This window comes from Crinia signifera, chromosome 8 (genome assembly GCF_055691185.1).
Source record: "Crinia signifera chromosome 8, ASM5569118v1, whole genome shotgun sequence".
NCBI lineage: Eukaryota > Metazoa > Chordata > Amphibia > Anura > Myobatrachidae > Crinia > Crinia signifera.
This window is the reverse complement of record NC_139224.1, coordinates 14,534,272-14,550,372: the sequence shown is the minus strand read 5'-3', so window position 1 is coordinate 14,550,372 and position 16,101 is coordinate 14,534,272. Positions and strand designations below refer to the sequence as shown.

The 16,101-nt window shown below is 48.3% G+C and overlaps 1 protein-coding gene across 1 annotated transcript in view; it reads left to right on the top strand.

The window, feature by feature from the left end:
* The window catches only part of LOC146025751 (uncharacterized), a 34,169-nt gene extending 22,655 nt beyond the window's left edge, over positions 1–11,514 (top strand). Inside the window, exons 15-23 of the mRNA XM_083155786.1 lie at positions 119–160; positions 246–504; positions 1,369–1,523; positions 1,902–1,949; positions 2,462–2,747; positions 4,497–4,657; positions 5,687–5,716; positions 9,189–9,227; positions 10,831–11,514. Of these exons, the coding sequence (XP_083011912.1) occupies positions 119–160; positions 246–504; positions 1,369–1,523; positions 1,902–1,949; positions 2,462–2,747; positions 4,497–4,657; positions 5,687–5,716; positions 9,189–9,227; positions 10,831–11,432 (1,622 nt within the window). The 3' untranslated portion in view covers positions 11,433–11,514. The remainder of the gene's footprint in view (positions 1–118; positions 161–245; positions 505–1,368; positions 1,524–1,901; positions 1,950–2,461; positions 2,748–4,496; positions 4,658–5,686; positions 5,717–9,188; positions 9,228–10,830) is intronic.
* The last annotated feature ends 4,587 nt before the right edge of the window (positions 11,515–16,101 follow it).

Below are 16,101 nucleotides of genomic sequence, written 5' to 3'. Positions count from 1 at the left end.
CCTGTGTGGGTTCCTTAAGGACCGAGTTTGAGAACCTGTGCTCTAGAGGACCTTTGCTGCCTCAACTTCTTTTATGTGACCCTTACTTCGTGTCTCAACCGTCTTCTGAATTTTACAGATGCAACTGAGCTGAGAAATATCCTGAAGCATTCCAATGCTGGTAATGATTCCCATCCTAAGCCATGTATTGCTTTCTCTGACGTTTCCTTCACCAGATAATAAATGAAGGTTTATATGTTCCTCAGCACCTAACGTGGCCCTAACTGGAACCACCACTCAGTCCAGCACAAATGGAAGCGATTGCAGCAAAGCGTCTGATGGGATTTTGTCCACGTGTTCCGAGACTAATGTGGAGCAGAACCCATGGTGGACCTTAGACTTGAAGTCCGACCACAAGGTGTTCTCCATCGCGGTGACCAATAGAAACGATGAACATCCAGAAGACCTTGATGGAGCTGAGATTCACGTGGGAAGTTCTGCTAGCGGATGGAAGAAAAACCCAAAGTATGGCTTTTATATATATATATATATATATATATATATATATATATATTATATATATATTATATATTTATGAAAAAAGTTGAAAACAGTAGTTCCCATGTGATATGAGTATTACTTCGACACCGGCATAACTAGAAATTATGCGCACCCCTGCCAAAAAAGTTTCTGGTGCCCCTCCTGGCACCATAGATATTATTTTTACCTGCTTTCTTGTTGCCAGGGAGTCACCTGTTTGTTGACAGGGGTTACGTGTTTGTTGCCAAGGGGTTACATGATCACAGTGTGCCAGTGCTCCCGGAGTCCAGCACTTCCATGTGGTACTGTATACTCTTCGGTCCCCTGACAGATGCTAGAGGTACTCTGTTGCCTCCCAGGTGGTGGCCATTTTTGGAGGGCTATTTTAGCAGATTCCATGAGGATGGCCAAACCTTCTTTAATTTGCAGAGGCTGTGTGCTCCCATGCCACCGGCTCCCACCCACCACCTGGGCTTTGGTACCCTAGAAACGCCACTGTTGGGAGAGCTGAGGGCTACTTTTGAGGTCAGAAATGGGTTCCTCCTTGTTACCTAGTGGAGGTGCTTAGATATTGCAGGGATCCCTCTTGAAATTAAGAATTGATGTGGCAACTTGGCATGTGATTACCATAACATATAGTTGGATTAGGAGACTTGTTGATCACTATAAGGGCTACATAGAAGCATTTGTGTGCTCTGTGGCTAATGTACAGCGATTGCTCTAGGACCCCGTTGTCTGTAATCCCTGATTGCACCTATGTACCATGTGTCCTGGTCATTGTGACTAAGACTTACAGCTGTGGCCAGGAATGGTGGCCCCTGATGCCTCTCGTGTCTCCGTGTCCCATAGATGCGGCACAGTATCCTCCATCGGACCAGGAGAAACGTTTATATTTAACTGTGAAGGAATAAGGGGACGCTTTGTGACCATCGTCATCCCAGACAAAGAGACATCTCTCAGCCTCTGCGAAGTCCAAGTGTTCGCGCTTTCTGCGGACACTCCAAGTAAGTAACGGCACTAAGGGCCCGATTCAGCCTTGAATGTAGGGATGTGAATTTATAGCCCTGGCGATCAACGAAGGACCGCCCTCTGTGCGATCACAGGCTACAAATGCAGGTGATCTCTGGCTGCGTGATTGACAGAGGGCGGAGGTTTGGGGTCGTTCCCCGGCCATTGGGAGAGAAAGCCAATGCCCATCTCAGCGCTAAATAAGTCCTGGCGTTCTCTGCACTGCAAACAGATGGAAATCCATTCGATGGTGAATGGATTTATCCCTGTGTGTACGGCTGTGAACGAATTCAGAAAAACCCCATCATTTAGCCTGGATACAGTATGCGGGAATACATTAATAAGGACGGATCATTTCTATTTTTCATATTTAGGTGAAGACTTGAATGACGATACGGAGCTCCATAAGAAACATCATGGAGGTAAAAGCCATTGTAAACTGTCGCGTTTCGTGTTTCTCCAGGTCTTATATTATTCAGGTTGGACAAACGTGGCACCTGCTCTTGTAGGAGTATACAGAGGACCAAGCGTGATAACCATGGATACTAAGGGGTTTCTGCATGAGATATAAGCGTTTCTATAATGCATATACAATTTTCTTCTGTACTCAAACACAGAGTACTCAGAATGATTACTGTATTAATCCCCGATCTACCCCTTCATACAGACTCCCAGGTCATAATCGCAGAAGTCCATGGACCGGCACCGATTGTAAAGGGCGCACGTATATTAGTACCGGCATGATGTGTGGAAGGATGTACTGCAAGCAGGGGCATCAATAGCTCAGGGCCCTGATAAATTAAGGAGGGTTAGGTTTTTTTACAGTAAATCTCCATATAAGTAGTGGTAATAAAATATTACAGGTTCTAGCTATTGTTCACTAGGGATACATTAAAATTGTGCTTCTTTTTTCTTCTATTTACTTATCTTTAAGTACAAAATGTGGCTCCACAAGGCATTGCGTCCCAGTCTTCCTATTACGGAATGAACGATAACGCCAGACGGGCCATCGACGGCTCTCTGTCCAGCAATTACATGATGGGAGAATGTACGCACACGACTAATGAGCAGGATCCCTGGTGGAAACTGGACCTGAAATCCAGATTCAGTGTAATGTTCATCGCCATCACGAACCGTGGTGACTGCTGCCGGGAGAGAATCAACGGCGCTGAGATTCGTATCGGGGACTCGGATAAGGATGGTGGAATCGGTAACCCCAGGTAACCCCCAGTGCCAGTCTCCGGGCATGGAAATTACAATAACAAAGACAACGGTACTTGTTTCCTATCTGGGCGCCCACGATCAAAATCGCGGTCATCGGGGGTAAAAATCGCGGTGATCGCGGTCATCGCGGGCATCGCGGGTAAAATTGGATGGTCGCGATGCCCGCGATCACCGCGATTTTCCCATAGGGAACAATGTTAAAAAGGCTGATTGACCGCGATTTCACTGTTAAATGGCTCAATTGACCCGATTTGGCCATATTAACCCTGAATTAGGCCCAATTAACCCTTAAATGTCCCCCCCAATTTTTGACGCCACCCCACGATCGACGCCAACCCGAAGCGTGGCGAGCGCAGCGAGCCCGCGAGGGGCGGCGGTACGCGTCCTCCGACCTTTTCATGCCCTACTATCCACTAGGGCGTGGTGTGAGAATATAATAGTGTGGCGAGCGCAGCGAGCCACCGAGCCCGAAGCGTGGCGAGCGCAGCGAGCCCCGCGAGGGGACGCGGATACCTTCACTGTGAAGGCCGCAAGGGGACGCGCATAATTGTGAAGGTATCCGCGTCCCCTCGCGGGGCTCGCTGCGCTCGCCACGCTTCGGGCTCGGTGGCTCGCTGCGCTCGCCACACTATTATATTCTCACACCACGCCCTAGTGGATAGTAGGGCATGAAAAGGTCGGAGGACGCGTACCGCCGCCCCTCGCGGGCTCGCTGCGCTCGCCACGCTTCGGGTTGGCGTCGATCGTAGGGTGGCGTCAAAAATTGGGGGGGACATTTAAGGGTTAATGGGCTCTGTGGCCCATTTAACATTGATTCCTATGGCCAAATCGGGTGGATTGAGGCATTTAACAGTAAAATCGGGTCCATCGCAGCTTTTAAAATTGATTCCTATGGGAAATCGTGAGCATCGCGTCGCGGGCATCGCGGGTACATTTATGGCCGGCCGCGACGCGACCGACACGATTTCCAAGTTTAACATTGGTTTCAATGGGAAATCGCGGGCATCGCGTCGGTCGCGTCGCGGCCATACATAAATGTACCCGCGATGCCCGCGACGGGCGCCCAGATAGGAAACAAGTACCAAGACAACTAGTGGGATATCTGAGAACACTTTGGGAGGATCAGTGGAAATACTGTAGGGTCAGAAAACGGAGTTATATGGGTTCCAATTACTAGGCGAAATATACAGCAGTGGAGAAAGATGAAGAGTAGAAAGATAAAGTACTAACCCACCACTGCTAACAAGGTATGCCATCAGAAATTGTGGGGCCGAGACTGATAAAATATGCAGGGCCCCTTCTCCAACCCTCGGCGTGCCGGGTGAAAACCTCCGCTGTCCTCTGCACTGCCCGCACTACTTTACCCCTACATTGCTTTATGTGGAATGTGAACTTTGTATACGACATGTTACATTTGATAGACTCCAGTCCTGGGCCCCCTTTCTGTCTGGGCCCTCTTTCTGCCCCTACAGTCCTTCTCTGATGGCAGCTCTGATAATAATTGCCCCATTATAGGTTGTGCTAGAAAAATGACAGGCGATGATTGGTTTGTACTGTAAAGGGCTATTAATGAGTTTTAGCTATTTATAACTCATTGGATATCATGAATGATGTTCCAGTGACGTCTCCGCAATGTTGCTACGTTCACCATGGCACTTTGGGTAACGCAGATCTGAAAGTCTCGTCAGAGACGGCGTATTTATGGTAACCTTGGGTTACGGTCCCACACCGATACTGTTTTCCAGGTGCGCCGTTGTATTCCGAATGAATTATGAGGAAACAATGGCCTTCAACTGCAAAGGAATGGTGGGGCAATACGTGACAATTACTATACCCAACCAGAAGCAGTTCCTGTCCCTCTGTGAAGTCCAAGTATTTGCTGAACCATTGGAGCCAACTCATGAAGGTATGTAGGAGTCTTATCAGAGGTACTGTAGGTGTCTCAGTATTATATGGAAGTAAGAGTGTGTACACACGGTTCGATGTTCTGTGCGATCCGATGTACGATTCGATGTTTTGTCCGATTTTTACTTTTCCCTTTTTTTTTTCTCTACTCCTTAAGATATGCCTTAAGATATGCTTAAGATTTTGACTTTTTACCATACAATTTGCTATGCGATTTCCTATTTGATTTACTATGCGATTTCCTATATGCCTTAAGATTTGCTTAAGATTTTGAATAAGCTATTTTGACTTAAAAACAGGATGACTGACAGGGCCCTGGAAATCGTATAGCACATCGCATCTTAAGCATAACGCAAGGCACATACGATGCATGCGATATGCTTGCGATTTGTGCTAGATAGAGTGTGCTGCCCACTCTATCTCCCCTCCGATCTCTCCTTAAACGGGAGCGCGCATCGGGCTAGGAAGCCCTTACAATGCATACAATCAGTATGCGATATGGCTTCCGATGTTGACGATATCGTCAACATCGGAAGCCATATCGAACTGTGTGTACACACTATAACACAGGGTTGCCGACTTATAAATGCTCCTCTCCGGGAGAAGCCCGGAGAGGAGACTTTCCTTACCCGATCGGGGCGGGGCTTGACTGTGACGTCATTAAGCCCCGCCCCCATTACGGGAAACAGGAAAAATGACTGAACTCTATGGAGGGGGCGGGGCTAAAATGACGCGAGTGTGCCATTTTAGCCCCGCCCCCTCCTCTAAGACCCGCGGATTGCGGCATTTACATGCCGCGATTCGGGGGGCTCAGGGGGGTCCCCCAGATTCCGGGAGGGTTGCCCACCCTTCCGGGGGGCCGGGAGGAGGACCCGATTTTCGGGAGACTCCCGGGAATTCCGGGAGGGTCGGCAACCCTGAAGTAACATATTGAATGAACCTTGTAATGGCTTAGTGTATAGGTGAATGGAGAGGTTTCACCAAATAATATCTGTAGTAAAACTCTGCTCATTCGTTCTCTCTGTTATAGTTATTTCACAAGACAAAACCCAGGAGCCTGGTAAGTGTACTGTATACGTGTACAAATAATGCATAGATATCCACTAGTAAGCCAACTCCAAGCAAATGCCTCACAAGCTAGTCTGTTACCTTGTGATTGCCTCTGTGTTTGTGCATGTGAGAGAGAGATGTAGTTTCTCTTGCTGCCAACAGATGGCAGTGTTACGGAGACACACAAACAGACACTAGACATACATACATACATATATATATATATATATATACATATATATATATATATACACTAGGTGATTCATCGCGCCCTACGGGCGCTCTTCACACCGTCGTAAGGGGCTGCGCCCCCTTAATTTGTGAATGTTTGTATATGAGAAATATGGTTAGAATTGTATGAAAGATGCCCTGTATTGCAACTTAGGTGTCCGCGAATCGCGGGAGGGGGGGTCGCGGAGGGTGCCGCGAATTGCAGGAGGGGGGGTCGCGGGGGGTGCCGCGAATTACAGGAGGGGGGGTTGTGGGGGGGTGGATGCTGCGAATCGCGGGAGGGGAGGGATTGCAGAGAATCGCGGGAGGGGGGTCGCGGGGTGGGTTGCCGCAAATCGCGGGAGGGGGGTTACGGGGGCGGGGGTTGCGGCGAATCATGGTAGGGGGGGTCGCGGGGGGGTGTGCCGTGAATCACGGGAGGGGGGGTCACGGGGTGGGGTGCCGAGAATCGCGGGGGGGTGTGTGTGTGCCGTGAATCGCGGGAGTGGGGGTTGCGGGGGGGGTGGGGGTGGGGGGGGTGTGACGCGAATCGCCACAAGAAAAAATCAACACAGAAAGGTCAACACATGTAAATGTTGACATAAGTGTGGCACTTCATTGGTGTCCATGTCGACACATGAGAATGAATATGAAAATATTCCAAAAATGAAAAAAAAAACTTCAAAAACTCATGTCAACCTTTTTCATTGTCGACCATAGCCATGTCAGTGTTTTCCATGTGCAATTTAATTCTGGAGCTGCCGCGAATCACGGGGGGTGCCGTGAATTGCGGGAGGGGGGGGGTCGCGGGGTTGGGTGCCGCGAATCGCGGGAGGGCGGGGTTCACAGGGGTTCCGGTGGGGGGTTGCTGCGAATTGCGGGAGGTGGGGGGTCACGGGGGGTGCCGCGAATCGCGCGGGGGGGGGGGGTTGCGGGCGGGTGTGACGCGAATCGCCACAAGAAAAAATCAACACAGAAAGGTCAACACATGTAAATGTTGACATAAGTGTGCCACTTCATTGGTGTCCATGTTGACACATGACAATGAATATGAAAACATTCAAAAAATGAAATAAATCTTCAAAAACTCATGTCAACCTTTTTCATTGTCGACCATAGCCGTGCCAGTGTTTTGCATGTGCCATTTAATCCTGGGGCTGCCGCGAATCGCGGGGGGTGCCGCGATTTGCGGGAGGGGGGGGGTTGCAGGGGGTGGGTGCCGCGAATCGCGGGAGAGCGGGGTTCATGGGGGTTCCGGTGGGGGGTTGCCGCGAATTGCGGGAGGGGGGGGGGGTCGCAGGGGGGTGCCGGGGTGCCGCGAATCGCCGGAGGGGGGGTTGCGGGGGGTGTGACGCAAATCGCCACAAGAAAAAAATCTACACAGAAAGGTCAACACATGTAAATGTTGACATAAGTGTGGCACTTCATTGGTGTCCATGTCGACACATGAGAATGAATATGAAAATATTCAAAAAATTACAAAAAAACTTCAAAGAATCATGTCAACCTTTTTCATTGTCGACCATAGCCATGTCAGTGTTTTCCATGTGCAATTTAATTCTGGAGCTGCCGCGAATCACGGGGGGGTGCCGCGAATTGCGGGAGGGGGGGTCGCGGGGGTGGGTGCCGCGAATCGCGGGAGGGCGGGGTTCACAGGGGTTCCGGTGGGGGGTTGCCGTGAATTGCGGGAGGTGGGGGGTCATGGGGGGTGCCGCGAATCGCGGGAGGGGGGGTTGCAGGGGGGAAGTGACGCGAATCGCCACAAGAAAAAATCAACACAGAAAGGTCAACACATGTAAATGTTGACATAAGTGTGCCACTTCATTGGTGTCCATGTCGACACATGACAATGAATATGAAAAAATTGTCGACCATAGCCATGTCAGTGTTTTGCATGTGCCATTTAATCCTGGGGCTGCTGCGAATTGCGGGGGGGGGGGGGGGGGGTGTGCCGCGAATCGCGGGAGGGGTCGTGGGGGGGTTCTTTTTGCAGCGAATCGTGGGAGGGGGGGTCGCGGGGGTGTTTTTGCTGCGAATCGCGGTAGGGGGGGTCGCGGGGGAGCGGGTGTTTTTGCAGCGAATCGCGGGAGGGGGGGGGCGCGTGGGGGGAGGTTTTGCCGCAAATCGCGGGAGGGGGGCACTCACCTGGTGGCTGTGGAGTAGCAGTGCTGGGCGACATGGGAAGGCAGTGGGTGTCTGGCACTGTCTGTGGGCTCACTGGGCTGGTTCTCTGTCACATACCTCCCAACATGACCCTCTCCAGGAGGGACACAATGCTCTGTTTCTAGACTTCCCCTTAATGTATGATTGCCATCACCTGTTTTAAACAGGTTAATTTCTCAGTAAGGTGTTCAGCACAGATGAAGGCAATCACACATTAAGAGGAAAGTCCAGGAACAGAGCGTTATAGACACAGACACCCACTTTGAGTGACAGATGTAGCCAAATATATAGGAGATGTATGTATCAACCAACCAGATACGGCTTCGCTGATTTTTTAAAACCAGCTCCAGGGCCGAGGCTGGTTCCTAAAATCCGGGGGGACAAAATGACTAGGGATCCCCCGTATTTTAAAAACCAGCCCCAGGCCCAACCAGCCAGTAGGGTAATGCCACAGCCGGGGGGAGACTTTTTATACAAGTCCCCCCGGCCAAAAGCATTAACCCTCTGACCAGTCATCCTGGCCAGGGTTGCTAGGGATGTGGGGACCCCACCCCCAATAAAGGGTTCCCCCCCCCCTCTAGGACTTCCCTGGCCAGGCTGAAGCCTGGTGCTGTCCAATACCTCCCAACTTCTGTCCTGATGAAATAGGGACACTCGCGCGAGCGCCCGAAAAGGGGGTGGGGTGTATGCAAATGAGGGCGCGGCTTATGCTAATTAGCCGCGACCTAATTTTCATACGAGAATAGACGCTGTGCACTAGATTGGGGGGTCTCCCAACTGCCACCCTACGCAGCGGGACAATGCCTGCCACGGGTGGGACAGCGGAACAGGACCCGAAAATCGGGACTGTCCCGGTGTAATCGTGACAGTTGGGAGGTATGCTGTCCTCAATGCCCCTGGGCATCGAGCTGATTGAAGTTGAAAAAACAGAATAAATTAAAGGGCCCGCTGGCACTTGTAGTTCCACAGTAAAATAAATAGTAAAATAAACACACTGACACCATTGAAAAATAAAAGTTTAATACATACATTGCACATACATACTGATACTTACCTATCTTGTATATTATAGCTCATATATTATGCTTCTTCCCTCCTCTTTGTTACAGGAGAGGATGAGACTACAGAGAAACCACATCTGCCTATTAGTGAGTATACGTATATATACTGGTAAAGGTGCAGCACAGAGAACATTGTAACACTGCTGTATTGGGTCACGCTGGTTACTGGTGAAATATGACCTTTGGCCCTAGAGGTCACAGTAATGATTACACTCAGCAAAGACCTTGTGTTATTTCTATGTAAAAGCAAAAGTGCACCCGAGATATGAGCTAGTTACACACCTGTAAACTCCTGAAACACTTACAAATCCACAGCTGCTTAATTAGGCAGTTATCTGGTGAGAACACTGGCCGGTACTTGTGTAATATCTGGGCGCCCGATTTTTTCATTGTATTGCATCGCATCGCATGCAATATAGTGGCATACAATTCATGCGACCCGATTTTTAATTGTATAGTCACCCATGGGTGATTTCATACCCCCACTATCCAACTACGCATGGAGTTGATTTGCATATAGTGTGGCGAGCCCAGCGAACCACCGAGCCCGAAGCGTGGCGAGCGCACGCAGAATACATGTAAAGTAATCCGCGTCCGCTCGCCTCACTGCGCTCGCCACACTATATAAAATCAACTCCATGCGTAGTTGGATAGTGGGGGTATTAAATCACCCATGGGTGACTATACAATTAAAAATCGGGTCTTTACAATGAAAAATCGCATCGTATCGCATACCTGAAGTAGTGGCATGCGATGAAAAAAATTGGGCGCCCAGATAATACACAAGTACCCACTGGCCCTTCCAGATCACTCAGCTGTGTCTCCCCGGCTGTAGGCCCCCCATCCACTAGAGCGAAATGGCCACTTTTTATTATTTATGAACAGTTTCTTATATAGCGCACACATATTCTGCAGCGCTGTGCAGAGATTATTACCAGTTATTTACATAGCGCACACATATTCCACAGGGCAGTACAGAGAATATTACCAGTTATAGCGCACACATTTTCCCCAGCGCTGTACAGATCAATCACATCAGTCCCTGCCCCAGTGGAGCTTACAATCTATATTCCCTACCACATGTACACGCACACACAGACATTCTAGGGTTAATTTTCGTTGGAAGCTAATTAATCTACCAGTATATTTTTGGTTTGTGGGAGGAAAACGGAGTACCCGGAGGAAACCCACGCAAGTACGGGGAGAATATACAAACTCTGCAGTTAGGGAGTGCTTGCTGCAATGTATCACATGAACAGTGACACGTGTTGCAGCCCATAGCCCCTGCTAGGATCGCGTAAGATACATTGGGGCAGATGTATTAAGCCTGGAGAAGAGATAAACTGGAGATAAAGTGGAAGGAGTTAACGCACCAGCCAATCAGCTGTGTTTGAAATATGACAGTTGGGATCTGATTGGCTGGTGCGTTATCTCCTTTCACTTTATCTCTTTACCAGGCTTAATACATCTGCCCCATTGTAAGCAAAAGGACCACATACATCGCATGCAAGGTAACGTATGCGATACTTCAACCTGGTGGAAGGGGGCCTTTAGACTGTACATTTTTACCAAACCACGTGTTGAAGTCGTTTATAACCCATCTACTTGTGATTATTATCACTTCTGGGGTAGTTTGAGCAGCCATCAATTATTTCAGCCAAGATCAATACAATTGTTGTCTTTTCTTTAGACCTGGAAGGAAAACATTTCAGTTTCCCAGAAGCAAGTGATAACAGCTACGTGTACCTGTCTCCTGCCCAGCCCATGAGTCTGACGGCCTTCACACTCTGCATGAAAGTGGCATTAGATGTTCCCGAAAACAGGGAAACCATCTTGTTCTCCTACCGTACTTTATACTACGACGAATTGAATCTTTGGCTGGAGTCCAATGGGAAAATCGGTTTGTACATGAGCGCGGAGGGAATAATGTTCCCCAAACTCAGTACAGACAAAGAGTGGAACCAACTTTGTTTGACCTGGGAATCCAGGCGCGGCCGCGCTGAGCTGTGGGTGAACGGTAGAAGATCTGCGATGAAGGTTTACCGCCGGGGCCACACCTTGAGGGCAGGGGGAATTGCAATGCTTGGACAAGATCAAGACGAACTGGGAGAAGGCTTTGACGCAAACCAGAGCTTTATAGGGAAAATTAAAAATGTTAATATGTGGGATAAGGTTCTGTCGCTCAAATATCTGCGGTCGGTGGCCAAGCTCCAGACGGCGGAGAAGGGAAATGTTTTTGATTGGAGTGGTCTGACGTACTCAACAAGGGGCAATGTTGATGTTAGTGATTAATAAAACATAAGATTGCTTCTTTCTCCAAAATTCCCATAAGATGCTTATGAAGGCATTAAAAAGAATTTTAAAAAGTTTACAATTCATTATGTGCACCAATCAGCTTTGGTCTGACGAAACGATCAATAAAGTTACTTATATCTTAAGTGTAAAAAAAAAAAAAAATCACCCTCAACAATAATGAATTTTCTATTAAATATGCGAATGCCAGCTTTTAACTCTCTTCTAGATAGGAAGAATCCGGTTGTTGCAAGCAGCCACTGTCGGCAGTGCCGGATTACCAAATAGACAGAGTAGGCACCAGCTTATGGGCCCCGAAACTTTTAGGGCCCCGCAACAACGGATCAAAATAATATTGATTTCCTCATGACAGTAAATGATCAGGCATCTTACATTGTTCACAAGAAAATCAACTCAAAGAAACAAAAAACGTGACATTAAAGACTCTATAGAGAAAATACTGTATAATTGCCATAACCAATTTATAGCGCATAAACCACAGACATCAGAATCACATCACCGCTAAGTGACAGAAAAAAAAAATCCCCCCCCAAAATCAAGAGGATCCCTGCACATTCTCAGTAGTGACTCAACAGCCATTTTAGTAAAGCGCATGAAGCCTCCCTAGAGAACAGGAAGACTGGAAAATGTGCAGCCTTCTGACCGTCCGTCTGTGCCTGTCATAGGGCTGGCGCAACGTCTGATGATGCACCTTTGTACATGGTGCAGCAGCCCGGGGGTGTGTCGGTTGGCAGTCCACTTACTGTAGTATGACAACGCTATCACACTAAAATCTTAGGAGGCATCTTTCCCCTCATCCCTATATTACCCCTTGGGGCACAATTCTATTCTACATCCTGTAATGTGATACCCCATTCTGCATGGAACTCTGTGTCACTGGCATTTATTAAGTTACTTATATAGCCCGTACATTAGGCAGCATTAGAGAATGTCCGCTTATGCACACACTCTATACTCTCTACCACATGGACGCCTACACACCAGGGGTAATTAATCTGCTAGTATATATTTGGATTGTGGAAGTAAACTGAAAGACCAGGAAGAAACCAATGCAAGCACATGAACATACAAACTCCACAGTTGGGTTTCATTCTGAACACATGCCTAAGACCTTAGTACTGAGGAAGGAATGCTAACCCTTACAACAAATATATATGCAAAAATTACCCTCGTGTGAATGCACTTCATTTATTAGAACATTGGGGTATATGTATGAAGCAGTGAAAAGGGAGAAGTGAGCCAGTTGCGAAGTTTCCCATGACAACCATACTCTGCTCCTTACAATTTTCTAGTACGCAAATCATAGAGGTTACTTCAGTGCTGATTGGTTGCCATTCAGCAGTCTGCAATGTGGGGACACTTATTAAAATATAGAAAAGCTACATCCATGCTCTTTCCCTCCATTGAACTATTGCTTTAGTCACCCAGCCAAAAGAACATCAGGATTTTTTGGCATTATCTCCTCCCAGTAAATCCATGCTTGCCTCCACTTTTGTGCAGTGGTGCTACATTCACTCTATTCCAGTCCTCTGCAATACTCCTGCAGCCAGTGAATGGTTGAATAATTCTGTTAGTGGTGCTAGCAGCGCATTTTTAAGCTCTTATCATCCCATCTGGCCCCACAAATTTTCCACTTTCAACCTTGTTTTAAGGATTGTTACTACAACAACTATGATCCCTTCCACTCTCCTCCTATATAAAATAGTGAGAGAAAAAGATGGATTTTGGTCCTACCTGTAAAATCCTTTTTTCTTAATCCATGGTGGACATTGGGAAAGTGGGATGTTGGTGGAGCTTCTGCTACAGGCACCAATAATATTGACAATCTTTGAGTGCAGCCCAGGCTCCTCCCTCACGCCCCTACAGGCTTCAGTTTTGTTGAACAGCTAGCCAGAAAGGAAGAGAAAGAGAAGAAACCATGCAAACCAGATGGAAGTCAGAAGGATTCCGGAAAAACACTCAGGGGTTACAAAGCCCCTGTTATAGTTAGAACAGTGCATGAGGGTGGGCACATAATGTCCACCATGGATTAAGAAAAAAGGATTTTACAGGTAGGACCAAAATCCATTTTTTTTCTCACTCTGAAACGTGTCTATCTTGTCCTCTGGTATGAATACCCACTGTGTTCTGGTCTCTAGAAGGGCACTCAAATGGATCATCCTCTGCGCTGGAACGGTGCAGGATTTTTTCCAGCCGTGCTTTTGAAGAAGGTTTATGCTCAGATCGAGGTGTAGTTGAAGGATTTCTGGAGATTGTTCTAGAATCAGCAGATCGTCCAGGTATGGCAACAAGCAGATCCCCTGTCTGAAGGGCAGGGCCCTGAGCTGAAAATGGAAGTCCTTCACCGCAATGGACTGGTGGGCTGGGTAGATTTGAACATGGAGGTAAGCATCCTGGATGTCCAGGGATGCCATGAAGTCTCCTGGTTCTATAGTCTGGAGAATGGATCTCAGAGATTCCATTCTGAACTTGGAAATCTTGAGAAACAAATTCAGATGTTTTAAGTTCAGGATGGGTCGAAAGGAGCCATCCAGTTTTCCAACAAGGAACAGGTTGGAGTAGAAAGCTGTTCCTTGCTGAGAGGGAGAAACCCGTATAATGACCTCTGCCGACAGCAGACTCTGAATGGAGTTGTTCAGTGCCAATGCTTGTCTCGTTCCTTTGTGATGCCTGTCTTGAAATACCGAGACAGGGGTTACCCTAAACTAGAGGGAGTATCCCTGAGATATTATGGAAGTCACCCACCTGTCTGAGGTGGTGGCTTGCCACGTCTCGGCAAATAGTAACAGGTGCCCGCCCGCCTGACTGTGGTGGGCTGCCGAAACCTCATGCTAAAGGCTTCTCAGTTGTTTTGGGTCTTCCCCGGGATTGAGAGGTCTTCTTTGGTGGAGGCTGGGCTCTGGCCGAAGACTGCCCCCTGACCTTACCCTGTGGTCTGAAGGATCAAAAGGACAATGGACACACCTTTGGAGGTGCAGATGGTAAAAATGCAGTTTAAGTTTTGTAGCCACAGGTGCCACTTTCTTATCCAGCTCTGGGCCAAAAAGGTCCTTGCCTGTAAAGGGTAGGGCATCAGTGTTCCAAGTGCGCAACCAGAGTGCTCTTCTGGACATCACAGAGGAAGCTGATATCTTTGACGAAAGAGCCACAGCGTCAAGTGCAGCTTCTTCAAGATAACTGGGCACCTCTCCACAGTGGACAATAGGCTATAACTACAAGTGCCCGAAGTAATCTGATCCTGTAAGATGTTTGCCCATGAGCCAATAGCCTTTGCCACCCATGCAGATGCCATTGCCGGCCTAGCGGCAAATCCTGCGTTTGTGAACATAGATTTTAAAGAATGTCCAATTTTTCTATCAGTGGGGTCCTTTAGGGAGGCTACTGTAGGAATGGGCAGTGGTAGATGTAACCAGGTGCACCACATGGGCGTCGACCTGTGGCGGAGTTTCCCATTTCTGATGATCTGCCGTAATGAACGGGAAAAAAAGACGAGGCACTTAGATACCAAAAATGTTTTGTTTGGGTGTGCCCAGGCCTCCGAAAGAACCTCATCCAAATCGGAATTGGATGGAAATATAGCTAACTTTTTTCTTTCTTTTGAAAAGGGGAGTATAAGCTACCGCATGTTGCTCATCCTGTACATTAAGGGACTTTCTGACTGCTTTAATTAAAGCATCAACCCTGGCCTGGGTCATGAATTCCTCTTTTGGAGCGTCATCGACCTCCGGCTCCTCATCATCATCCGTATCTTGTAGCTCCCCCTGGTTGTCATCTGATCTATCAGGATCAGGGGTGACTAGGGGAAGGCCCCGCTTAGATGGAGGTGGCCGCAACATAGATTTTAATGATCTAGACACCAGAACCAATCCCTGCACTGAAGTGGACAGGCCCTGCACCCATGCAGGTTCTGCATTTACTGGTGGTGCAGACTGCGCTACCTCTGTATTAACAGGTGGCGTGGGTACCCAGGCTGCAGCTAACTGTGAAGAGAGAAGCTGCCCATTCTGGTTGTACTACCTGCTGGAAGGCAGTGAACCAGAGGGGCTGCTCTCATGGGAATCCTCTGCTGAGCAGCAGTCACATAAGCCTGCTTGATCATGTGTGGAAGAATACATTTCTTTACACTCAACACAGGTGTAAGCATGCAGCTTAGGAGCTTCCCCCATTGTGGGTTCAGCCTTGGGAGGTTTCTGTGACATGTTTAGTTCACAGAAATACCCAACAATGCAGTATAATGACAAAAACCTCAGCTTTGCACTTAAGAAAGCAACAGGCTGTATGTATATATGAAATCACATATACCACAGGTTACCCATTACACACAGCTTATAAGCAGGTAAAGGAGGAACACACCTCTCCAATCCATTCTTAACCTCGCCCCTCTCCAATCCATTCTTAACACTGCTGCTAGGCTCATCTTCCTCTCCCGCCGCTCTACCTCCGCCTCCCCCCTCTGTCTATCTCTTCACTGGCTCCCCATTCCTTTCCGAGTTCTCTTTAAACTCCTCACCACCACCTACAAGGCTCTCTCCTCCTCCACCGCTCCTTACCTCTCTTCACAGATCTCTATCCACACTCCCTCCCGTCCACTTCGCTCCATCGCTGACCGTGGACTGACCTCTCACCTAATCACCTCCTCCCACTCCCG